At 37.3% G+C, this 25,742-nt stretch overlaps 1 protein-coding gene and 1 long non-coding RNA gene across 9 annotated transcripts in view; one reads left to right on the top strand and one right to left on the bottom strand.

Annotated features, from left to right (window-relative positions):
* Positions 1 to 4,225, top strand: part of LOC112650780 (uncharacterized) — a 30,678-nt gene extending 26,453 nt beyond the window's left edge. For all 3 annotated transcript variants that reach the window (XR_003130435.3, XR_003130437.3, XR_003130436.3), the window contains one exon: positions 3,654 to 4,225. This is a non-coding gene — a long non-coding RNA (uncharacterized LOC112650780). The remainder of the gene's footprint in view (positions 1 to 3,653) is intronic.
* Positions 1 to 25,464, bottom strand: part of WWP1 (WW domain containing E3 ubiquitin protein ligase 1) — a 117,115-nt gene extending 91,651 nt beyond the window's left edge. For 2 of the 6 annotated variants that reach the window (XM_049103865.1, XM_049103866.1), the window contains exons 1-2: positions 25,317 to 25,464; positions 5,428 to 5,523 (exon numbers count right to left, since the gene is read on the bottom strand). In XM_049103865.1, coding sequence (XP_048959822.1) covers positions 5,428 to 5,503 — 76 coding nt within the window. In that variant the 5' untranslated portion in view covers positions 5,504 to 5,523; positions 25,317 to 25,464. Of the gene's footprint in view, positions 1 to 1,123; positions 1,183 to 5,427; positions 5,524 to 25,316 lie in introns of those variants that run through there. The other 4 variants (XM_049103867.1, XM_049103870.1, XM_049103869.1 and 1 more) reach the window with 3 other exon arrangements.
* Positions 25,465 to 25,742: the final 278 nt, after the last annotated feature.

Genomic DNA, 25,742 nt, shown 5'->3' with positions numbered 1-25,742 from the left:
TACTCTCAAGGAAGATGACCACTTGGCTGGCACTTCCCAGTCTAGTCAAGCAGCCTCGATGTTTGGAGCAGCAAGGCCTACTGACCCAGCTATAAAAGAACAAGAAGTAGAAAAGCAGCTACAGAAGAAGGAGAAATCAAAACATCAGCTAGATGAACCAGAACTAGAATGATGGCCTTAGGAGAGACACATACTGACAAAGTGAAAAAACTGAGGAACAAGAATGGTCAAGGATAGGAAGTTTATCATCTCAAACTGGGACCTCAGCTGTATCAGAAGTCAGAGCAGAGCACGAAGGAGAGAAAGTGAGAAGTCTGAAAAATGAAATAGTACAGCAGAAGACTGCCACTCTCCAACTTCTAATCCTCCCAAACCTGGTCAGCTGCTAAAGGTAATCCCTTCCACTAAGAGGCAATGCTTGGGTAAAGTGAAGTGCTAATTCTTATCCTTGATCTCAGAGCTCAAACAGAACAACAATCTCTTACAAGGATTTGGGGGGGGGCGGGGTGCGGAGGGAGTAGCTCCAGCTCAATCATCTCAGGAAGGATCAACTTGGAAAAAAACAAACTAGATGGGGTGAATGTCCAAAAAGTACAAGCGAGAAGGCCAGCATAACCCAAGATATGAAGGGAATAAACACTAATGGAAGGATTCTGAAAGGAAACATGGCGAAAAGGATCAAAATTCCAAATCTGGGGATGGATGGGTGGCTCACTTAGTAAAGTGTCTGACTCTTAATCTTGGCTCAGTTCTTGCTCTCATGGTCATGAGTTTGTGCCCCGAGTTGGGCTCCACACTAGGCATGTGGAGCCTACTTTAAAAAAAAAAAAAAAAAAAAAAATTTCCAAATCTGCACCTGAGCCAGACACCTGAAGAATTCAGCCTGTAAATTCAGTACTGTAAGTATGCTGCTCTTCCAGCTGATGGGTAAGACTGAAATGAGAGGGAAGATTTTACAGAATAGACCTCACATCCTGCACTTTTTCCTATTTTCTTGCGACCCTGAAGCATTCCTGAGAAAACCAAGTATCTATCTAGACAAGACAAAATATCCAGACCAGTTCACCATCTGTTGGCAAGGGAAAAAAGCCTCAAAGGATTTTTAGTATGGGAAGAAACTGACCAATTGTCATTGCTGTGGGTGGTTTCAACACACTTCAATTTTTCATAGGTCAAATAGACCTGAAAATAAAAATAAAAACAAAACGATGAACAAGTGGGTCTTAAAAAACATAAACAGAATCTTATACCCAACTATTAGAAAATAAACATTCTCCTCAAGCATAAATGAGACATACAGAAAACTAATACATATTAGGACATAATGAAAATATCACCAAATTTCAAAGAGTATGTATCATGTTGTTCCCAGGCACTGACTATATATAATTAACTTAAAAAAAAAAAAAAAAACTACTACTATGGGGTGCCTGGGTGGCTCATCTGGTCAAGCATCTGCCTATCCACTCAGGTCATGATCCCGGGGTCCTGAGATGGATCCTTGAATTGGGTTCCCTGCTCATCAGAGAGTCTGCTTCTCTGTTTCCCTCTGTCCCTTCCCCTTTCTTGTGCATGCATATGCATGCATATGTGCTCTCTATCTCTCAAATAAATTTTTTTAAAAAGTCAGTAATAGGAGATAAATTTTAAAAACACAAGTATAAAACAAAAACTTCTAAATATTTCATGAGTCAGAAGAAACCGTGCTGAAAATTAAAAAAAAAAAAATACTAAGAACTGAATGATAACAAATATACCATATAAAATTTTGTGGGATACAATAAAAGTTAACTTAGAGGCAAATCTACAGCCTTAAAGACTTATACTAGGAAAAAGAAGAAAGGCTGAAAATTAGATAACAGGTAAATTTGTTAAGATAGAAATAAACAGAGTAAATCCCCAAGAAGTACAGAATAATATAGAAAAGAAACTAATGAATTAGGAAAGAAGTAACAAAAGGATTAACAAAGAGTGCCCATGTGGCTCAGTTCATTGAGTATCCAACTCTTGATTTCAGCTAGGGTCATCATCTTGGGGTCATAGGATTCAATCCTGCACTGGGCTCCATGCTCAGTGCGGAGTCAGCTTGGGTCTCTCTCTCCCTCTCTCTTTGCCCTTCCCTCTGCGCGCGCGCGCGCGCGCACACACACACACACACACACACACTGGTGCTCTCTCTCTGAAATAAAATCTTTAAAAAAGAGAAGTGATTAATAAAGTTAGAATTCTTAGAAAAGACTAAAACAAATAAATGCCTAGCAAGACTAATGAAGGGTAAATAAAAAACAAAACAGAGCCCCAAAGGAGACCAAAGACATCCTATGTAACAGATGTAACAAAGCAGACCTGAGGGAAAAAAGGACAACCAAATAGTACTGAAATTGCCTATGTGGAAAAATTCAATTGGATCCTCACATCATATACAAAATCACTTCAAGATGGACTAGTGATATACATACGAAAGGCAAACCTTAAAATTTTTAAGAAATTAAGAGCAGAAAACTACTGTTTTATACCATCCCAGAAAAGAAGGATATCTTAAGCATATCAACCAAAAAGGAAAAGTGTGAATATTTGGACTAGGTGGAAACCAAGAACTTCTGTTTACCGTAAAACATAAGAAAGCAAACTAAAAAGATAAGCTGCAAACTGGAAGATATTTACAAAACATAAAACTGATTAAAGATTAGTATTTAAACTCTATGAGAAGGGTGTCTGGGTGGCTCATTCAGTTAAGAGTCTGCCTTTGGCTCAGGTCATGATCCCAGAGTTCTGGGATCTAGCTCTGAGGTATGCTCCCTGCTGAGCAAGCAGTTTTGCTTCTCCTTCTCAACCTCTGCTCCTCCTCCTGCTTGTGCTTTTTCTCTCTTGCTCACTCTCAAATAAATAAAATAAAATCTTTAAAAATAAAATAAACTATATGAGAAGCTCTACAAAAAAACAGGATAAAAACAACTTAAGTAGTCAAATGGGCAAAAAAACCTGAACAGGACTTTTATACTATAAGGAAACTTGTAAGGCCAATTCATATATAAAAAGATGCAGAATCTCATTATTCATCAGTGAAATACAAGACCACATGAGATGTTATTTTTAAACTCATAGAAAAATAAACTCACTAGAATGATAAAAACTAGAAACATTAACAGTACAAAATAATGGCCAAAAAAAACACCCCCACAACAACCACCACCACCATCACAACAAACCTAAACGTAAAGATGGTGGCTCTTACACACTGCAACTAGGTACTTAAATTGGTTAAATCCTTCTGGTAGGTGTTAAAACTAGTGTCATTGCTGGAAAATAATCTGATGTCACATGATATTGAAGATTTGCATGGCCTTCAAGGAGCAATTCTAGGTACATACCACAGGCATTTTTTACTTGTATGCCAAATGTAAGCATACTTAAAAATAACAAAAGGAAAAAATACTCAAATGTGCACTGGTAGAAAAATGGTTAAATGAATTAGGCTAACTCATACAATGGAACATTATACAGCAGTGAGAATGAATGAACTACAGCTATAGGCAACAACAGGAAAGAACTATATAGCTGTAAGCAACAACATGAATGGGTCTTAGAAATATAATAGTGAATGAAAAAAATACAAATGGAGTTCTGAGTATTAATATCTTCCTCCTGCTCAGTCCCACCTCTAGGATTTAATATTCTACACTGAGATCATCAAGAAATGTTTCCAACTCTCAAACACAAAGAAGAAAGAAATGAATTCTTTTGGCGGTTATCGTGACTTCATCTTTTCCTATGCATTTCCTTTGAAAACACAATTCCATGATTGAGAAAGAGATTCAGAAACAGAGACATTGTGAATCCTGAGTCTCAAATGCTTATACAATCAACAAACTGAATGAAACCCATTGAAGAAATGCTGAGGTCCAAAGGGCAATCAAATGACAAAGTGTCACTCTTCCAAGGAGTACACTCTGAATATAATGGAAACATTTCTGCACAAACTAAGGAAATTAATGTATGGAATTATTTCTGCTATATTTCTAAACTCCAGATAAAGTATTTTATTTTGTATGTGACACAGCAACATAGTCCAAAAATAATTCACCACCACTGTTCTGTTGTAAATTTAAATGTGCACACTGAAATTTTTCTATGTATTCTTTTAAGATACTTGAAGGTTTTCTTTGGAATGTATAAAGATTTGTAAAATAGGTTTTTCTCTATAATAAAATATAGTTTGTGCCAAGTTTACAAAGTCTATAAACAGAACAATTATTAAATTCAAAACAAAAAATACATTTGTGGTAATACCATTTTAAAAAGAGGTTAAAAAAATTCAGAAAAGCAATTACTTCAGGTGTTGGGGAAAGACAGGAACATGCAGTTACAGAGGTGCTCACAGGCAGCTTCTTCAACTGTGTTGGTACTGACCTAGTTCGTAATTGGTTGGTGCCCAAATGTTTGTTTTTATTATTAATTTCCATATGTTACACATTACTGGCAGGTTCAAATTATAGAATTTTTAAAAATTTCAAGAATGCATGGAAGGCAAGGAAGTAGATAAAGTATAGATCACTAATTCATCAAGTGTGATGGTAAGAGAGTATGCCTACAGCTTGCAAAGCAAAAGAAGGAAAGGACATAGCTTTCACACAGATGATGTGATTAGTCTTCAAAGAAAAAGATACTCTTTCTCTAAACAATGGATGAAGGATCTAAGGAAAGGTAAGAGGGCAGCCCTGGTGGCTCAGTGGTTTAGTGCCGCCTTTGCCCCTGGGATGTGATCCTGGAGACCCGGGACTGAGTCCCACATCGGGCTCCCTGCATGGAGCCTGCTTCTCCCTCTGCCTGTATCTCTGCCTCTCTCTCTCTCTCTCTCTCTCTCTCTCATGAATAAATAAAATCTTTTTTTTTTTTTAAAGGAAAGGTAAAGATATTAAGTCTTTGGAGGTATATTAAAAGGAAATTGAGGAGCTTCATTAGTCAGTTAGAAAGGTGAGAATAAAGAAGATAAACAGGCATATGATTATTTTAAGTAGATACTTATAATGATTAGTAACTGCAAATTTAAACAGCAAAATATGGCAGGGATGGTTCAAAAATGGTACCATTTTGCTTTCAAAGGGAAGAAACAAAGGCAATAAAATAATCAAATCCAACATACAATTAGTTCCCACACTTCATTTAATAACATAAAGTTGCAGGACACTTAAAATACAATGTATTACTATATATATATTCTTTAATCTGGCATTATAATAACAATGTATGAGTAGGGAGGTATTATTCTCATCTGACAGATGAGGAGATTATGCCTCAAAAGTGTTCAAAGTTTACACTCATATTTTTTATGACAATGTAGTCTAGAGAGGTATAATTAACTATCAATATATGGAGTCTGAGTGTTAAATATAGTCTTAGTTAAAAAAGAAGTTGCTCATCACTTACTATGTACCAGGAACTGTGCTAGACACTGGGGATATAAAGATGAGTAAGACACGATTCCTTCTTTCAAGGAGCTCATAGTCTAGTGAGGAGACAAACCTGTAAACAAATAAACAGCTTTCAGTATTACAGTTACTAAAACAGATGCAAAATGTAAAGTAGTACATCTGAGGCACACAAGAAAAAGTGGATAATCCAAACTACAGGAATCAGGAAAGGGTTCACAGAGGATAATCAACCTTTGAATGAACAGTGTCTTGAAGTATAATTCTTTGAGAAAACTACAGAAAACAAAACATTCAGAGAACTATTGGAATGGCTGGAAAATGGAAGGTAAGGATAGTGTCAAGTGATGAGGGTGACAGAGTAACCTAAATTATAAAGGATCCTACGGAATTGTTTATATGGTATTCGAAATATACCGAGAGTAGTAGTTTAAAGTTTATCATAAAGGTAACTGATAGACACCAATGGGTTTCAATACTGAGAATCACATTTGAGAAGAATAACTGGCAACAGTGGGGTTAGATTTAAAATACTGAGTTTATCTAAACCAGAGCAGGTAGTGTGAGGGAAAAAAAACTTAGGATATAGAAAAGATCTTCGACCAGATGGTTTGGGGACAAGCTGAGAGTTAGAAAGGAGGAGGATTCTGAACTAAAATTTCCTACTTCACTATCTGAGTGGATGAAGGTGCTATAACCAGGACAGTGAACAGCAGAGGAAGAGCGAACTGTGGGAGACAATACAGTACAAAGTTTAAGAGCCAACTCTGCAGTCATACTACTTTGATTTAATCACCTATTCTTCCACTTAACAGCTGTGTGACGAACTATGGCAAAAAGAAAAAACAAAGTCTGAGTTTTAACAAACTTCTGAGCAAATTAGTTATTCATCCAAATGAATATAGGTCATAAATTATGCCCAGAGAATATGGCCAGTTATATGTAAGCCGATTATGTCCAGCTCAACCCTTCAAAAATGCCACAGAATTGTATAAAAGTTTATTATTATTCAACTGCAAAGAACACTCCTGAATGTAGAAAATAAACTATGCTTCCAGTCCTGCAAGGTTATAGGCCTACTGAACCCTCACTTAGAAGATGTATCTTAATTGCCTGCTTACTTCAAGATGGCTTGCTTAACTAAAGAAGACTTTTACTTTCAGAAGCAAAATTTAAGAAAAAAGAACAAGTCTGATCCATTTTGCATGCTATGTAAAGAATCAAGGCTTGGAAAACCCAGAAAGCTACTGTCACATACCTATCTGCCTGGATCAATTAATAAACACACTTAAACTGGCTGCCTTGTCTGTAAAGTGGGCATGGCAAGGACCCAAAAATGGTAGAAGACAAAGTCTCAACTTCAATACTTAGTCTACTTTTAAAGGCAGTATTAATACATAGTAAACACTTCAGTAACAAGATAGGATGGTACACAGGTACTAGAGATATTTCATCTAATGAATGTAGAACCAGAAGGTTGGAAAGCCTGCATTTAAGCAAAGCTATTACATCAATTGTACAAAATTTAAAACTCAATGAAAGTGGCCAATTTATGGATGAAAAAAGCAGCTTTCCTGCCCCTAAAGTAGCCAAGATTTAACAACTCTAAAACAGAAAATAAGTGTTTCATAAAAGCACAGACTACAGAATAGGGGATTTAATTTTAATAATACAGGAATGTTACTTTTACAATATCTTTACAAAAGATATTGTTGATAATTTCAATTCATTTATAAATTGAAGTAACAGTAAACAAGAGGGTGACTCATACTGATTTGCCAGGACCATACAGGTTTTAATTCTGCTCGATGGGAAACCTCTTGCTTCAGGGCACACCAGGGTAAACTTAGTAAACAGTATGAGGGCTCTAATTGTGTAGACACTTTTCTGAAGTACCTCAAAGAGATTTTTCTTGTGGAATCCTGTTATAATAAAGCATAATCTGGTTAAATTTTATATTTCTGTATAACCTAAATATTCAGAAAGGAAAAATCAACTTTACAGTGAGTACAACTCATCAGTGAACTTCAATATCACACCACTTGGACTACATGTTGGGACAAAGGAAGAGGAAGGAGCAAGAAGCTTTCTCAATACCTAGTGTCTTTTAGCCCTCAGAACTGCTTGCTTTTACCCAACTCCAAATAATCAGCACTGTGGTCTCCCAAGGATCCAAAGGCATTTCCAACTTCTTGAATAACTTCTCAATACTCAGGTCCACTGTTCTTCCCCCTACCACACCACTATCCTCAGTCCAGTCTCCGCATCAATGTCAACAACTCCCCGGCCTTGTATCCTGCTGGCCAATCTCATTCCACTGACCAGCAAGGCTGACTCCCTGCTCCACCAGCGCATGCTCCCTTTACAATCTGTCCACTTAATTCAGTGTCTCCAGTCCCTCCAGCTCCTCTTTGTCCTATTAGCACCTAGTAGCAATATCATCACTACTGTTTTCATAGTACTTCCCAGTTTCAAAATTTCACATACCTTTGTTTGGGATAGAAGCTAGCAAATTTCTTAAAAAGTTCACTTGCTCACACTGACCTGCCTGTGTAAGTATCACTGATTCTCTTAAATGCAAAACAAGTGCCACCATGATTACACACACACACAAACACTTTTAATCTCTGCCATTCTGTGACTTATAAAGCACTTGCAGTATCTACCAGACAAAGGGCAAATGAAGATGGGCATCTACAGGTACTTTGTCACTTCTGACTATAGTTTGGGCATTTATATTAATCTAAAAATACCTATTTAATCACAGGCTTTAATGAATTCACCTTTCCTCTACTCTTCTATACTTTGAATCAATTTTTTAAAAAGATTTTATTTATTTATTCATGAGAGACACAGAGAGAGAGAGAGAGAGGCACAGATACAGGCAGAGGGAGAAGCAGGCTCCATGCAGGGAGCCCGACATGGGACTTGATCCTGGGTCTCCAGAATCATGCCCTGGGCCAAAGGCAGGCGCTAAACCACTGAGCCACCCAGGGATCCCCACTTTCAGTCAATTTTAAAGTTTGTCTTAGTGAACTATTATGGCATGTCACAGGAGGAGCACAGAAAGGTTTTTTTTTTAATGAGAAAAAATGTATTTATCTTCAAAATGCCAAATTTCCTAAATCACTACTTTCAACTCTTATTATTTATCTCCATCCAATTTCAGATTTTCAACCAGAGAAGGAAAATACATTAACTTTCTCCAAACCTTATGGGTCTGTTTTTACACATCCTCCAATTTTTACCTCTGCTTTTCCAGCAACACAAATCTAGGCCTCTTTTGACTTTTTTCTTCCAAATATGTCTCAAATCTCCCCTTTCACAAATTCATTCTATTTTTTAATTTCACTTTCCTGTGTCCAGTGAGTTAATATTCAACTGTAGCTTTCATTTTTAACTGTTATTCCTCTCAAACAATTATACAGAAAACCTGCTTTACCATAAACTGATTTGAAAATTTTCCTCTCATTAATGTTACCTGCTGCCACCTCAAGCTAGGAATCAAAAATAAATATAAAAAATTTTACATGTGAACTCCTTGCTCTCAAAATTATTCTATGACCAATCTAAACACTGGTTATATAGTTCATATAAACTTCCTTCTCTTCCTCAAATCAATAAACATTCATTCACACTGTCAGTGTATATCCTTACTGAGGTAGCCAAAAGCCTTGCTGAATTTAACCTATACTTCCTCAAATTACCATGGCACACACCCTAATGAACTGCTGCCCATTAATTTCCAGAATTTACTTTCTCATTGCTCTTCACATAAAATTCATTCTATTTACAGAAAGCTATGTCCAATAGCTAGTCAAGCTATTTAACTCCATTCTCTTTCTTATTCTAGTTAGTTCTAATCAAGTTACTTCTGGAGTCTGGTTACTTCAAATTTCATCTACTTCCTTGCCTTCAAATCAGTCTTGCGTCGCACTTAGCAAGATTCCAGTCACAGCACAATCATGATCACAGTAACTTAACTTGCTTTTCTTATCAAGGTGCTTGCCGTCCATTGATGAGAAAGTTACAAAATAGTTACCTATCCAAAGCAAAACTAACCACCTATCCTTTCAAAAAAAATGTGTTTCAAAAAAAAAAAATGTGTTTCATATAAGCTTCCAACCAGCAAAACGTATAGGGTCTTCTGCTCTAAACAGAATGCAAGTTTCCTCCAAAATAGGTAATAAATAATTAATAACAGGACTTGGCAGGGTCTAGAGGCTCAACTAGCAGTAACGATGACATACTGAAGTAAAGTCCAGTTCAGAGGATCAAAGAGCCAAGATATTCATATTCTGAACTGACAGAGTGCCAGGTTTTGCTCTTAGACAAGTCAGAGGTTAACAATTTTAAAAAATTACACTTACTGCAAACTTAATGTAAGACTCTAAACATCCAGTAACGTTTGAAGTTATAAGAAACAAAAGTCAAGCTCTGTCAACAACTAAACTGTCATTTATAGAAGCCTTTCAGTCTGTTTGGTGGTCCAATTATTTCTAATGAGGAGGGGGAAGTAAACTACTGAAAATAAGAAAATATCATTTGCCAAAGTCTAGTTTGAATTTGGATTTGAATTTCTACTCTCACATTTACGAAGAAGCAGTGTAAGAGTGGTTAAGAGTGTAAATTCTGCAGCCAGACTGCCTAGATCCTGGCTCATTTGACTAGTATGTTCAACTTTTGGCAAGCTTCTTTACCTCACAGTGCCTGAGTTTGTAAATCTATAAAATGAAAAGGCACCTACTTTATGAGTTAATGAGTTAATACTGATGAAGTGCTAACAAAAGTACCTAGCACACAATAAACTACATATTAAGCATTTCTTTTAACAATTTTTCTGAATTCTTTCAGTATATATATATACATACACACACACACACACACACACACACACACACACACACTAGACATGTTTTCAGGTAATGTGTTAAATAGAAGGAACACAAAAATCACCTGAGATATCCTCTTTGTCCTCAGCAAGTTTATAATATAGCAGTGGAAACAGACAAGGAAATCAGTAGCTTTAAGCTCACTGACAGGGTTGTGCAGAGTACTACAGAAGTACAAAAGAGGAGCACCTAAATTAGATTTGGTGGGAAGAGGTGAAGAAATGTCAGGAATAGTTTCTTTTTAAAAAGATTTTATTTATTTATTTGAAAGAAAGGGAAAGACAGAGAGAGTCCAAGTGAGGTATGATGGCTGGATCCTGAGCTGAAGGCAGACCCTTTAACCAACTGAGCCACCCAAGCATCCCAGGAAAGGCTTTTGAGAGATGGTAACAGTAAGACAGGTAAAAAAGAGAAAACTGTCCACTGGACAATATAGATGTTAGGAGGCCCTTAGCAAGGGCAATTTTAATACAATGGTAAGACCAGAAGTCAATGGCTTAGGAAATCATTATTTAGATGTGTGACTGTAAAGGAAAAGACAGATACAGACTTAAAGGGAGGTATTCATGGGTTTGTTTGTGATGGAAGATGGAAGAGACTTGAACATATTTTCAGACAGGAAGGAGCTGAAGTCATAGAAGAAATGATTACTATGACAAGATTTCTGAGAGGGCAGAGCTAGTTGACATTTAACAGAGGTACAGACATAAATAGTTCACACAGGCTAAACAAAGAAAAGAATGGATGAGAATACAGATATCTCTGAAAGTGAGAAGAAAGTTAGAGGTTTTACCTACCAATTTCCTCTCCGAAGGAAGCAATCTTTGAGGCGCTGGGAATACAATGGTCAATAAAAATAGACAACATTCCCTGTTTTAACAGCCAGATGGTTAGGTAAGGAATTTTGAGAGCGAGTGAAGACTTTTGGGTCCAGGAGAGTAGCAGCACCAATCTCCACAGACATGTGAATTTTTTTCCACTTCATTTTTAATAGTTCATGTTTAGAAGCAATGACACTAATTGTTAGAGCCGCTTAGAGCACAGGTTCCAGAAGAGAAAAGGGCATACTCTAGCTACTGTCAAACTAGTCCTGGTTATTCAAATATATCATGTATACACACACTTTCTGCCACCTTCATTCATTAAAATTCAGCTAGAGAAAATAAGATAATTGGTATTCTCCAGAAAAGCTCTTTACTCAAGGCTCACTAATGACACTATTTCTAATCCACTACCAGTATCCCCAACCTGGCTGCATGTCAGAATCATCTGGGGAACCATGCTGGGGGCCCACGGGGATTCTTACAGAAATATTTGGGTACTCTCGACCCTCATCTACCTAATTTCTAATCATTCCTCATGATTCAGTTCAAGTGTCATTTCTCCAATTTTGGACTAGTTAACTGCTAGTTTTGGACTAGCAGTAGTTAACTAGTTAACTGCTACATGTTTCACAGCACTATAACCATGTTTCTCTCCCTTATTACACAGTAAATTTCTTTTATTATAACTCATCTTTATAATTCCAGCCCCTAGCCTACTTACTTAACACTCAATAAATTTATGATAAAAAGGAAGATTCACAATTAATAAAACATTAACCCTGTAGAATTGGTTAGGGTGGTTAGGTTAAAAAAAAAAACCCCATATAGTACAGAACTAAAATTTTAAAATGTTATAAAGAAAATCCTGGAAGATCTTATAAACCACCTATATCCTATCTTCATCCTAATTCTAGCCTCCAAGTCCATGTCCACCCTACCAATGTGATTTCATTGTCACAACCCACAGTAACAGCACAATACAAAAATATCCAATATAAAAGTAAAAGCATAAATGTTACCTGAAGTGCTTACTTGACTTATTAAATACTTAAACATCCAAAAGTACATAAACAAGAGAAAGCTGAAGTTTCAAGTTTAAACTTAAAAACTTCTAGCCCTAACTAAATTTTCAAAATAATTCAGAAGTCATATGCTAATCCTCAAATTATGTATCAACTGGACTCTAAAGTCTGGGGGAAATATGGCTGCTTAGAATACAGTACAAATCTTTTCACAGAAATGTTATAAATAGTGGTAAGATAACAAGACCAAGCCACAATAGCCTACCAGACTCAAAAGAGCTGAACCACTGTACTGTACAAGGAAATCTATTGTTTTACAGAGATGTTTCTGAGCTTCCACAAATACTTATCTAGGTGAATATGCACTGTTCCTGCCAAAATCAAAGAAATTCCAAAATAAATTTCTGACACTGAGAAAAAGTACCAACATCATTTTGCATAGTGCCTGGCACACAGTAAATACTCAAAAAACTACAGCTATTTTTATCAGAATCCTTGATTTCTACCCTTTTGTGTTCTTCAAAATAGTTTTATTTTTCTCACTGGATCTGCATTTTGGACTGTAAACTCCAAGAGTGCTGGACAAATCTTCACTATTATATCTACCCTGCCTATCACAAAGCCTGGCACAGAGTAGTGTTTAATACTTGCTTGCTAATGAAGGTTAATTAATAACAACCGAATCTCAAAAACAAGTAACCCCAGGCTTAAAGCCAAGTATAGTCTTATGTAGTTTTTATGTCCTCTTTTAAATGAACTACTGTACTTCTCAAATTGATTTTTTTCCCTTTAAAATCATCAAAATGAAAAATTAAGTGTAAAAATTCATGTAGAAAATATTCCTCTGAGTCACCAACTTAGAAAACACCGCTCAAGGCAACAGCCTCACTAAATATGGCATAGCGAGACAGGGCATCTAAATTTCTCTGGGCCTTGGTAATCCTATTAAAATGTTAGAGCACAGAACATATTGAGATTTTCTAGCTTACAACTGCTTGTCTAAAAACACTGCATATTTCATGAAAACATAAAAGAGTAACAATCATCCAGAATCTTTGCACCAACCCAACGCACAACTGTTTTCATTTTTATAGTATTATTTTCCTCTAATAAGCTGCTGCTTTTTTATTTTTTTTTTACAAAGTTGCAATCCAAGTATACAAATCATTTTGTTTTCTACTCCCATCCCCATTTACAGTAAGAACTGCCTATTTCAAACTTGACTGAACCCTTGGCCAACATCAGAGAAAGCTTGTAGTAGTAAAACATAGTCGTAGAAAAATGTTGGCACTTTTCTAGAAGGCCACAAGATGGGGATATTGCTCCATAAAACACACCTTTAAAAATATATAATTAAATACATTATACCAATTTCCCCCAAAATAAAATGAACACTTTTCCTCTGCTGGAAGTAGGTATATAAAAATGTTTGTACCTGGTTTACTAGAAAACATTAGTGAGGACAAAGACAATCACAAAAATTAGCAGTAATTATTCTAATTAAGCTAAACAGTGACCCTTAAAAATAAAACAAACACAGGACTTTGGCAATATTATTGTATCTTTAATCACACTAATCTTTCCTTTTTTCCTTGCTCCATTCTCTTGCTCCTCAGGTCATAATAAAAAAGTGAAGCACATTTTTACTTCTGCACTGGCTAACTTTATTTTCATAATTATTCTTAATTTAGGGAGATGATTCCTATTTTTCTGTTTTTAAAAGAACTGACACTAAGATTTATTTACATCAAAAAGGAAAACTACACCAAAATGAAATCAGTAATGAGAATGAGATAGTTTCTTTTCTAATTTGCAATAATTCCTGTTTCTTATAAAATGCAATAATATGTCTCCAATAGCAAAATACTAAAACTTTTCAAGCAAAACATTTTTGTATTTGATCATTTTTCCCCATGCCTTCATGGATATCAGTAGGAAACAGGTTTCCCACTCCTGTGCCACATTACTCAATTAACAAAATAAAATTCAAATAACACTGAGCATCTTGAAACTTCAGTTCCAAACTTTCACTATCAACTTAAAGTAATAAAAAGAACTGTGTAAATACTTCCTAAGCATAAGTCTAAGATGATAGAGTGTAACTACCGCACTTATGTGAGATCATCTGCACTTATGTGGGGTGTATGAGTGGCTCAGAAACATAATTAGTCTTTGTTTCTATAATCTAAATCATGTCTCTAACTCCAAAAGTAGTAAGAACACAGTGACTATCTACTGGACTATTGTCTCTTATTGTCAGTCACACTAAAAACAAAACAAAACAAAACAAAACAAACAAACAAACAAACTAATGTTTTCAATTACCCTGCAGTCAACTGACTGAGAAAAGAAGAAAATTAAGTTTTAGGAATTTAAACTGCCTAGGGCCTTAAGACTAGTGAAAGTCAGGATTTTGAACCCAGATCTCCTTGGCTCAAAGCCAATGTTCTTTTTACTATGTTTCACTACATAAACTGAATATAAAAAACAAAATACTAAGCAAAATCTATGCCTTAAACCGAGCATTCTGCTGTATCAGTCTGATAGTACTATTTCTCTTATTTTACCACTTAAAGATTAAGCAACTTCATAGTACGGTGGTTTGTGGAGCTTTTAAGCTAGTCATTAAAAATGCTTTTGCTAAAAATTAAGAACAAGTAATCTAAAAAAGATAATATGTAAAACGTAAACACACTAACAATGAAAGATTACCCAATACCTTAGTATTGGGATCATGATTCATAAATTCTGGGGAAAATAATCCAGGGCACATAACATTTTTATTTTTACAAGGATCAAACTTAATATAATTATATTATGCACAATCTCATATTTCAAAATGACACGAACATTTCCGTAGATAATTGGTTGTTTGTTTCAAAGTATGGTATTTTAATGGCATATTTGCTTTCCAGACTTTTTTCCCTTCAATCCAGTAAAATACACAGTATCTGCTACATCTCATGAAAGTTTAGAGTCGAAGCTGAGAGGTGATTAAGAGACTTACTTAAGGACACAAAGCTTCTTAATTTAAGGCCAAACCCAGGCCTGCTGATGAGGCTACCTACCGCTCTTCTGCATTGCACAGCTCACTAGGGTATCATGACCCAAAGTTAAGTTCACGCCAAAACATTTCCTGATTGTTTCCTAATACATTAAAGATTCTAATTTACTAGAATTTAAGTAGCCATGGAAATTTACAAATTTACAAATTCTTCAATTCCAAAGTGCCAATTTCTAATGTGAGAAGAACATGTTGGAGTAATGTAATATAGAGAATGTCATTTAAAGTCAGATAGACCCTAGGTCCAAACTTCAACTCTATTATTTGTATATATTTAATCTCTCGGAGTCTCAGTTTTCTCACCTGTAAAATGAGGATACAAACACAATTTTGAGGAGGGGAAAGGAAGTGTTAACATCAACTCTAGGAAACTGGAATTGTTTCTAGAATCTGGACTACAGAAGGTATGCGATGAGTATTCATTTCCTAACATCCCATCACCACTGCCTCTCTAGCCACACTATCAATAGGTAGAGACACTCCAGTATTTTTTTTTTTTTTTTTTTTTTTTTTACCATCCTTCCACAGTTGTAGAGGAGAGCAGGTTAAGAAAAGCATTTCAGTCACATGATCATGCTGCAAAATGGTATGTAGCAAAACCCCCCGTATCTGCAGTAAGTAAGGACCAGATCAAAGTAAGACTTAAGCACTTAAGAGGAATATAGTACTGCTAAATGTTTGTTATAAATACAAAATTTCGGGGTTTTCAAGCTACTCAAGTAACTGAAACACAATGTTAATTTACTATTTACAAATATTCTTCCTAAGAATTTTAAAGGAGGCTGCCAGAATAAACATTCGTCAGATACCCCCACTCTCAGAGAAAAATATCAGAATCCAAAACACATAGAAAATGTACAAAATGAGAAAATCAACTAAACAGCTAAAACTTTATTCCTGGAATAATGTAATTCTTCTCAAGTTTAAAATACGGTACATATACAAGGCTATAAATTTAAAACCCAGAAAGCTATAAAAACATAAAGTTACTTCATAACTCATTTGGTGGCAAAAACTAAACTGACCTGGACTCATTTAACAGCAAAATCTGACTGAATGTGTTGCTTTGTACTGTCTTATTTATCCATACTCTAACATCTGCCAAAGAAAGTACAGGGTGCTACCCTACATTTCATTGGAGTTTTACCTAACATGGTATGTGGATTGGATTACATTTCCAAATTAAAAAACAAAATAAATTCTGAAACACATCTGACATTACCAACGTATTATGAACCCATTCCAGTGAATATTTACTTAATTCTAAGTGACAGGTTTAAGTCACACAATAAATCTATGAATTACGTATTATTACTACTACTTTACATATGAATACCTAGTTTACGTATGATAAAATCAGGGCTTAATCCAAGGTTAATTTGACCAAAATCACTTAGCCCATAAAGAAGTGTGAGAACTCAAATCTAGGTCTGTCTTAATTTAAGGCCTAAGCAATTCAAAAGTCAACACTTTAAAGGAAACTTAAATCACATAGGAAGTTTAAATAAGTTACTATTACCAAAACTTTTAACCTAGAACAATGAAATTCCTGAGTAAAATGTACACTTTCCATCCTAGGTATTCACATCCAAACACTAACACCATACATCACCACACTTCACAGGACAAAAAGAGATGAGTTTACTGTTGTTTTTCTCTCCAAAGCGCTAGCCACAAAGTCAGTGAAAACAAACACAAAAGTAGTACGTTCCTCAAACAAATGCCAACTAATCCCTTCCACTTGAATTTAGAAAGAATCATGGATCTGACTTTTTTTTTTTAACCACAAAATGTACTAAACACCATATAAATACAGTTGATATAAACATAGGTCAAGTTTTTCTCCAGAAACAGCCCAAACTTAAAGATCTCTTGTTTCATCAGATATGCTCACTGGACTGAGAAAGGTTTAAGTGACACAAACCCAGGCTATCATCATCACTGTCCTAAGCAAAAGTTAGAGAAAATAAGCATCAACTTTTTCTCTTAATTGATCAATTTAAAATTTAAGTCTTTTCTCAAAATATTTTTCCCAAGCCAATGCCCTTAAACTAAGCAATAGATTTTCCCCACAAAAGACAGATTATGGTTCCCATCCAACCTACTTTCTACCCAAAGGAACAAATTCTAAAGCAGATACACTTCAATGAGAATCTCTATTTTGAGTAGATTATTTAGCAAAGTGAAAAGCAATGAGAGGATCTGATAATCACAATATCTAATTTAACTGTTTCAGTAGGCATTCTTTTAAGAAGAAATATCTTTACTCAAAAGAATTTTTTCTTTTGTAGAAGAATGGGGAAATGTTTTTGAACAAGGAAGCCTGATGGATACCTCTTGCAGGGTTACTACTCCTGCCTATTCCTTACATAATCACCCAATATCAGGTTTCTATAGTTTGTCTGGATCAAGTCCTTGGCAATTATCTTAAGCCTCTTTAAACATCTGAAAGGTTCAGATGTTAAGCTCTCTTTGTTTACATTATATATATGTGTTTACAGAAGACTACTTAAAAAACAGACTCACTAGAACCCCAAATTACTGATTCAGTTTCTACCAGCAAGTCTCTAATATGTAAAAAACCATCAAATATATTTGTTAAAAATGAAGATTCCTGAGCTCCACCCTATCAAGGACTATAACATAGTTCTCGAAAAGTATTCAGGCATCTTGCTGTTTAACAACTATCCCAGATGACTGTGATGCGGAGGCTGCACACTGACAAACACTGTTCTATACTGTAATTCATCTAATGATGGTGTTAGCAATTTCTTGTTCCCAAATTGCACAGCCAAACCATTACCAGCTGATAGACTGCCAGCCACGCTGAGTCAGTATCCTTCTTAGACTCATTCCTAACCTTTTAGCACCTATTTTTTAAGGTAAGAGGGGAGATTAGACATGCAACTCTGATCATGCCAAAGCTAAGCTACAACTATCTCTGAGTTAAAATGAGTGGCTCACAGAAAAAGTGGATTACTTGTCTGAATTTTAACTCACTAATAATAATGAAGTGCAATAAAAATGATTTAAGAGCTGTTTACGTCACAGAGACCAGCTTTCCTGCTTTACAAACATTATTTCAATTAATCCTTACAAAAATCCAGTAAGAATATTCTCTACATTTTACAGAAGAAACTGAAGCAACACTGCTATTAAGTCCACTCTGCCTGACTTTAAAGCTACAGCTCTTAACACATGCCAGAATGCCTTTAATTCTTAAACTTTAAAAGTGCAGTGATCTAGTTTATTACTTCTTGGTAAAGTATGTCCTAATTTATACAGAACACGTTCAGTTAACTAATTCTCCTCACAATGAGCACAAAAAGTAGTGCAACTTGGCAAGCAGAGGCTAATACATGACCGGAGTATCCTACTTCAAGTCAGGACTCAACAGTTTGCTTCCACACATACTATTCAATCATAACTATGGGGATACTAGACAGCTATCAAAAGAACTGGTTTTCCTTAGTTAAACAAAAAAGCTATCACATCCACAATTCTGTTAATGCTAGTACATTTTAAACTACCTTGTAACTACCATGTAACTCAGGGCAGGGCAGAGTCACAAAGAAACACCTTAAGGTAATTCTATCTGTCCCCTTCTTTGTGCCCTAGCCTTTCCTATTTATATAAATCCTGTTTCTCAGTACATTCAATTACCAAGCTCCTCTCCACAATAGCCAACATACTATTTTCAGAAATTTGAAAGACATTTGCACTAGAATGCAGGAGTTCATTTCTCAGTATGAAGAGAAATGCTTCATATGAAGCATATATATGAAATACTTCAAATCTACTAAATTCTTTAAATAAAATATTGATTCATTATTCCCCTCAGAAGATATAATGCAATAATAATGTAACACTCATCTTCATTCCACAGTTAGCCATAACACTACATAGTAGATAACTCGGAAAAAAAAAAAAAAACAACTAAGATAAACTGATAAAGATAAGTGATGAAGATAAAGTGAGAGAAACGCAGCTAAGCAATCAATGAATACCTGTTCCTGGTAAGGATGAGCATTACTTTTATGCTTTACATGTCCCCGAGGAAAGAGAAGTTCCATCCCAGTCTCCACAAGGAAAGAGTATTCTCTCCTCTTTAACGACTCCTCTCCAAGGAGGAGGGCTCATCCTAACCTTTTTCGAAGACACTGCAAACAGAAAATAGTATTTGTGAGGCACTAGGTTGCTCAAGGCTTGTCAAGGCCAGAGTGACTGGCCAAGGAGCTCTGCTACCCTGAGTGTCATATCTAATCACAAGGGCTAAGGGGATGGGTCTCTCCCCACCTGTAGCAGCCACTGCATAGTGTGCTGACTGGGACATTTGTTTCATCCGAGTTGGGAGACTTGGGTAACTCACTGCTTCAGGGCAGCCTGGGCTCTGGGTCATGCACTTTTTAGATTCTGCCACCAAGTAAAGCAAGTCAATCCTGCCCCATTATGGTAGCATTCATGGTGAAATCCCAGAGATCCAAAATTTTCTTTTCTACCCAAGGATAGTGCCAGCTACTTCTATCTGTATAATAAGCAAAATATGCTATTATTTGCATTTCAGACTCCACTTTCTCTCCGACAGGCCTGGACTCAAAGTACCAAAGTACTAGGCAGCTTAAATCTCAGCTACATAAACAGTCTTCCAGGCGCCCTATTTTAGTATAATACACCTATCTGTCTTAATCTTGGGATTCACATACTTGTCTAGTCCTTTTCCCTTGAATCTGGGATGGATCTGTGAATTGCTTTAACCAACAGAATGTGGCAGAAATGATGCTATGCCAAGCCTATGCCTTAGGAAGGCCTGGGTCCTTCTTCTTTTGTACTGTTTTGCATCTTAAGCCACTATGTAAGGCCAGCCACACTGGTGGAAAGGCCACTTAGGAAGCAGGTCCCTGAAACTTTAAGAAATATGGAAAAGAAAGAAAGAAAAAGAAAGAAAGAAAGAAAGAAAGAAAGAAAGAAAGAAAGAAAGAAAGAAAGAAAGAAAGAAAAGAAAAGAAAAGAAAAGAAAAGAAAAGAAAAGAAAAGAAAAGAAAAGAAAAGAAAAGAAAAGAAGGAAGGAAGGAAGGAAGGAAGGAAGGAAGGAAGGAAGAAAGAAAGAAAGAAAGAAAGAAAGAAAGAAAGAAAAAGAGAGAAGATCATCTCCCAGCTGAACTGCCAGCTGAATGTACCCTTTAGAGTGACCACCAGCAAAACCTAAACTGCTCAAATGAGCCCAGCCCAGGACAGCAAAACTATAAGCAAATAAGATGATTGTTTTAAGTCATTTAGTGTTAGGGTTGTTAAAGAGCAGTAAGTGACCAAAACAATGTTTACCTGGTTCCTTGCGTTTTGGCATAATTTGTTCAAAACCCAGAGTAAAGGAGAGAAGTAATGAATTATAACCCCAAACATTCATACAATCTCACAAGATAAAAGTCTTATGCCCTTCTTAATGTTAGTGACCCCACTAAACTGAGTTCCAAGAGGACAGGCTTCCTGTTTGTCCTCTTAGCACTGTACTCCAGCACCTAGCACAATACCTGGCATGTAATAGGTACAGGCTGTGTTATGAACAAACAATAAGTTTAAGGAATGTCAAGACAAATGTTAGTCTTCCTTATAACTTAGGAGTTATCTGGCATATGGTTTTATATAATAAGCTCCAACAGTTGTTTAATCATGTGAATTTGAAGTATATACTAAGAGCTTTTTAACGGCAAATCTTTTTTTTAATGATAAAGCTTTTTATGTGACAGTAAAAATCATGATACATACTTTCAGAAATCACATCCTGATTTATACGCTCCAAAAATACAAATTTCCATAGACGAGGCTTTTATAATGGGAGAACAAACCTCATCAGTAAAAGCAGCTGAATTAAAATCAACAAATTTCCAGAGGGAAATTGATACCTACATTTCACTAATGTACTTTTTTTTTTTAATTTTTATTTATTTATGATAGTTAGAGAGAGAGAGAAAGGCAGAGACACAGGCAGAAGGAGAAGCAGGCTCCATGCACCGGGAGCCCGATGTGGGATTCGATCCCGGGTCTCCAGGATCGCGCCCTGGGCCAAAGGCAGGCGCCAAACCGCTGCGCCACCCAGGGCTTTTTTAGACAAGAAATCAACTTTTGCTCTTTCGTTGACAGGAGGATAACTACTTTGATAAATACTTACAAATTTCAAAATTACCCATCAACAGCCACTGCAATGAGGTTATCATTTTATTTAACACAAAGGAAAAAGTAGACAAGTTCAGATTTACATAGTACAAAAGTTTAACACAGATTTCAAACTCTTCATATATAGCCTTCAGTTATATTTCCATTCTAGATGAAGAGTTAGGAAGAAAAAAATTTACTGGCCTAGGAACAAAAATATGGGTCTTAGTTCTAGTTCTAATTTTAGCCACTTACTAGTCATATACTCGGAATTTTTTTTCAACTTCTTTGAGCATCAGTGTATTCATCTAAAAAAGCAATGATTATCTCCTGACACACCTACTGCTCAGGTGTCATAAAAATCAAATAATACAGTCTATATAACCATTATGGAAAAATGTCAAATGCTATACAAATAAAAGATATGATCCTCTTCTTAATGCCAGCAAAGAGTAGAAAAATCATCTATGTACGTGCTTTTGCTAGACATTTTCCCTCCGTTAAGTATTAGCAACTAGTTCCTTTAACACTACTATAAAGGCCAATTTGTTGGTTTTTCCACTCCTTGTTATTACATCATATTTTTATAGGAAGAGTAAAAAAGACCCCAGTCTTTCTAATAATAATGGAATCAAAGTTTCTAGAGCTACAAAAGATACTAAATAATAATTTTCTCAGGTTCCCTATCAGGAAGATAATCTTATAGGTGGAGAAAAGTTAATTATTTACTAATCAAATTATGCTTTAATCATACTGGGGAGAGTTAGCTCCTTAATCTGATGAAGAAATGCACTGAGTAGGACCCCACACTTCATTTCTTTTGTAAAGTTTCCATTTTTACTTGATAAGGCTTCATGAATGAAGTGAAAGGAATATTTTTAAATAAGGCATATGTGAACGTAAGAAGATAGAATAAAGATAAAAGTTCTTAAGATTTCATATATCACTTCCCCTCTTTCCCCCAAACCCAAACTAAGATACCAAGGAAATAAAAAAGTAAGTGATTGGTCCAATATTGCTATCTGCTCTCCTCCACATGGAAAACAAGAACAGTACAGATAGTACAATAAAAATCAAAGACCCAAGAACCACAAAATGTTAAAAACTGAAAGGAACCTCCAGGATCACTTAGTCTTACTGATGAGGTCACTTAAAGGCAGTAACTATATGCAACTGATGGTAAATTATACATCTTCTAACAAGAAAGAAAAGTGTCAATCAGTTCGTCGTTCCACTTTTCCCACCTGCTAACTGAAACACTCAGGGCAAATCATTTAACCTCTTAGGCTAGTCTGTTATATAATAGCAAATAACAGTACCAATTCTTGGTAAACTGTAAACCACAACACAAAGTAGAGATATTGTATTTAAGTGTATATAAAGTAAGTCTCTACAGTAGGGGTTATCAGTAAATGGAAGAATTTGAAAATTCTATGGTTTTAAAAAGCCTCCAGTAATCCTGAGAGCTGCTCCTAGCCCAACCTACTGACCCTTCCATAGGTGAGCTTCAGGTGAGTTCATGGACTTCCCTAAAATTATATACAGAAAGCACAGGTGCATATGGAAATTTTCCATGCCAGATTTTTTTTAGTTTCACCAAGGATTAGCAATCACCAAAAGGCTAATAATTACTGCTGTAAAGTAACATACATCTGCCGAAGATAAAGCTTCCATGGATACTGTTCAAAATGGTACCATTATTTTCCCAACCTGGGTCAGAATCTGTTATTTTTACTTTCTTCATTTTTTTCTCTGACCATCAAATTCTGTCCTTTCCATTCCTAATATTCCAGCCTTAGTTCAGACCCTCATTACCTATGACCACAGCAATCAAGGTCTTTCTACCTCCAGATTTCTACTTCAATTCACAGTACACGTTGCTGCTAAATTAATCCTCTGAAAACAGTATTTTAAGCTTTTCATTCGCAACTCAAAAAATCATCTGTAAAACCCCTCAAACCTATTATATCCAAGATCATTAGCCCAGCCTTAAAAGCAATCATAAACCGGTTCAAACTTTTACTTCGTTTTATCAGCCTTTATGTTAGTACAAATACTTTATGTTCCACCCAAATATAATTGTTTCCCTCTCCCCAAACATATGAACTCTGTGCTCTAATTTCTTAGTCCCTTTTCTCTGCTTGGATTACTTTTCTTGGTTTATCAAAAGTCTCAGTCACCCTTCAAAACAAAGATTTCAAAAGCCAGAAGCTCTATGGATTAACCCTCCTTACCTCACCTTGCCAAGTAAGATGTGAGCTCTTCCTCTTCTGAATTTGAATTCTATATGAAACGTAAGGATGTATTAAAAGATAAAGGAGGCATTTGTGATAGTCCTACCTGCCTAACTATTCTGGGAAGGCAGAAACTGCTGTAATCCATATTACTCCATCTACCTCACACAATCATGCAGGAGATGCTTAATAATTGTGCAAGGAAGTGAAGGAAATTTCAGCCTTCCTGGGGCAAAAAGCAAAGATCACTATCTCTCTGAAGGCAGAGAACTTATTTGTGACATCCTCTATCATACCAGGATTCTAAAAAACATAACCCCACTGCCCTTTAAGTCTTGGCGTTAGATGTCTTATAAACAGTTCTGTATTTTAAGGGAAAAGCTACGTGAAAACATCAATAAGCTACATACCAAGTAACTATTCTACATACTTTTTACACTTCTCAGTGTGAGTAGCTCCCAACACTCGGCCAGGAATTTTTCAGTTCAAAAAATATTAACTGTTTACGAGAAGTGATAATTTGCAGTCCCAACTAGTATCTACCTTACAGCCAAAGCAAAGTCACGTAAGAGAATGCCTTTATTTTTATTTTTTAAAGGTGCATTTTGCTTGTATCATCCACAGAGCCTTAGGAGACAGGTCAACTGGATTCCTACAGAAGGATGAGTGCTTGCAGAAACCCGCATACATTGTACAGCAGGTACTTCAGGTTAAAAAAAAAAAAAAAAAAAACACCAAAGGGGGAGAAAAAGAGAACTTTGGACATTATTTTCCACTCTGACCAGTAGCTTTTTAAAGCCGAAACTCAAAATCTTTTTTTTTTTTTTTTGCACAGTAGCCTACACACACACAAAAAAGATAAAAACTCACCAAGCAGAAAAAGTCACACCAAGCCCCTGGAAAATATTTTATCCTGGAAGAGTAAGAATGTCAAAATAAAAGACACTCGTCTTGGGTAGGAAAGGTTTCCCTGTAATTACGGAAGCAAAGGACGCTCAACTAACTCCAGACGATGGAGTCAAGGAAGGACTGAGGATCCTTCGGAGGTTGTAAAAAAAACAAAAAAACAAAAAAACAAAACAAAAAAAAACAATGGACAAACTACAAAATTAAAACCTTTTTTTTTTTTTTTTTTAAAGATGAAAGGAGAAGGTCCAGGTCACTGAGGAGATAAGGAGTAAAAACTGCAAGGTCACTGGGACCTACCAGGTCACACAAAGGTGGAGGTGGGGGTTGTGTTGGGGTGTGTGTGTGGGGGCGGGGGGGGGACTGCAGAGTCAGGGAAGAACCCGGAGGGATCAAAACACGTCAGGAAAATAAAAACGCCTTTTTGTACGGCCGGGAGTCTTGCGGTGAAAGTCAGGGCAGCGGTGCAAGTCCACGCGCGGGGATGGCTTCGGAGGGGCGCTGCGGGGGGAGGACGAGGAGGCGGACGGAACGCTGAGGGGAGGCTGAGGGAGCCTCAGGACGGCGGCTGCAGAGTCACGGAGACCCTGGGCTCCTCCGGGATCCTCAGCTCGGGCCTGCGCCGGGGCCAACGCGGGGCAAGCCCCGTGACCCCACCCCAGAAAACTCCGGGGCCCCCGGGCCGGGGGGGGCGGCCGGCGCGGCGCGGCGCGGACGGTCGGCGGCCGCCCCTCAGAGGCTCCGGCCCGGGGGCCGCCGCGCCCGCCCCCCCGCCCCCCGCCGCGGCGTCCTTACCCGGCGCAAAGCCGTCGGCTCCCGGCGGTCGGGCGGCCACTCCAGCGGCGGGGCGCCCTCACCCTTCCGCGCCCAAGATCGCCATCTCGCAGCAGGCGCGGCGGCGGCGGCGGCGGCGGCGGCGGCAGCCACCCAGGCGTCGGCCCCGGCAGCCCAGGCCGCCTGCAGCCACTTGGAACCCGCTCGCCGCGCTCGGCGACACCCGACCCTCCCCCCACCCCCACCCCGGCCGCGCGCCGCCCCCGGCAGACCCCACACCTCCCGCCTCAGGAGCGCGCCGCGTGCTCGCGTCACCGGCGCCGCGCCGCGAGCGCGCGCCTGCGCCGCGGCCGCCTCAGAGCCCCCCTCCCCCCACGCCGGGACCCGGAACCCGGGCTTCCCGCGAGCATGCGCAGCGAGGGCGCCCCCGCGAGGATGCTTTCGGAA

Source organism: Canis lupus, chromosome 29 (assembly GCF_003254725.2).
Source record: "Canis lupus dingo isolate Sandy chromosome 29, ASM325472v2, whole genome shotgun sequence".
Lineage (NCBI taxonomy): Eukaryota > Metazoa > Chordata > Mammalia > Carnivora > Canidae > Canis > Canis lupus.
The sequence above is the reverse complement of the archived record's forward strand: the minus strand, read 5'-3'. Positions and strand labels throughout refer to the sequence as shown.